Source organism: Sphaeroforma arctica, assembly GCF_001186125.1.
Source record: "Sphaeroforma arctica JP610 unplaced genomic scaffold supercont1.10185, whole genome shotgun sequence".
Taxonomy (NCBI): domain Eukaryota; class Ichthyosporea; order Ichthyophonida; genus Sphaeroforma; species Sphaeroforma arctica.
Genome location: NW_014030373.1, coordinates 1 through 975, shown reverse-complemented (window position 1 = coordinate 975; position 975 = coordinate 1). Strand labels below are relative to the sequence as shown.

Below are 975 nucleotides of genomic sequence, written 5' to 3'. Positions count from 1 at the left end.
CACATATATATATACACACACACACACACACACACACACACACACATATATATATATATATATATACACACAACAACACACACACACACAGATAAATACATCTGTATATAAATTCTTGCTGCCACGATCGCTTTTTCACACATAGCAACACACACGTATATACAAATGTACATCAATCCAAGGTAGACCCTCACTTACGTATCCAGCCGCCTACATCCTTGTTGTTCTGTTTGTTGAGAAATCGGTTCACCCGCGATATTTTGACTCTAACAGGAGCTTTGAGTCCATTTAAACCAATCAAAAACGAGCATTCACTATCTGTTTTGGGGTATGTAAAGTCCAGCGCCAATGAAATCGTTCCCAAATGACGATTGCTGCTCTCTGTCACACCACCCAGAGCTTCCGAGATAGTTGGGAAGTAAATGTATTTGATCACATCTTTCAGCTGTAGATCAATGAGAAACGAATGAATGATTAGTTCTCCAATCAGAATCGAGATCAGTATTCGGGAAATTGAATACCACTCACAGACGGGCCGACAGAGGGCATCGTCTTGTTTTGAAGACAAAGAGCCAATGAAAAACGGGCTGCGATAAATTACACCAATCAGTATTAAGGGAAGGAATGAACTTACAAGTGGTACAGCAACAAATGTCCCTGGTTTCAGATCCATACGAACTACACGTGACCACAACAAACGCATATGTGAAACCAATACGTATCCCATTACATATTGCTAATACGTATTACAATACATATTCCTAAATACGTACTCCATTACATATTCCTAAATGCGTATTCAATTACATATTCCTAAGTACGTATTACATTGGGGACAGTGGGAAGACCGTGACGAGATCGATACAATGGTAACCATAGCCTTTGCTTAGCGTGATCGTCCAATATCCAACACAGTACAGAGACAGGTGTACGCAACCAACAGGTCACAAGTCACACGACAAGTGTATCTGCTTT

The 975-nt window shown here is 40.2% G+C and overlaps 1 protein-coding gene across 1 annotated transcript; it reads right to left on the bottom strand.

Moving 5' to 3' along the window:
- Positions 1-190: 190 nt before the first annotated feature.
- On the bottom strand, positions 191-445 carry SARC_17254 (hypothetical protein; the record flags this gene model as incomplete). The annotated part of the gene is made up of 1 exon (XM_014288648.1): positions 191-445. The coding sequence occupies one exon, from the start codon at positions 443-445 to the stop codon at positions 191-193; it is 255 nt and encodes an 84-aa protein (XP_014144123.1).
- Between the last annotated feature and the right edge of the window lie 530 nt (positions 446-975).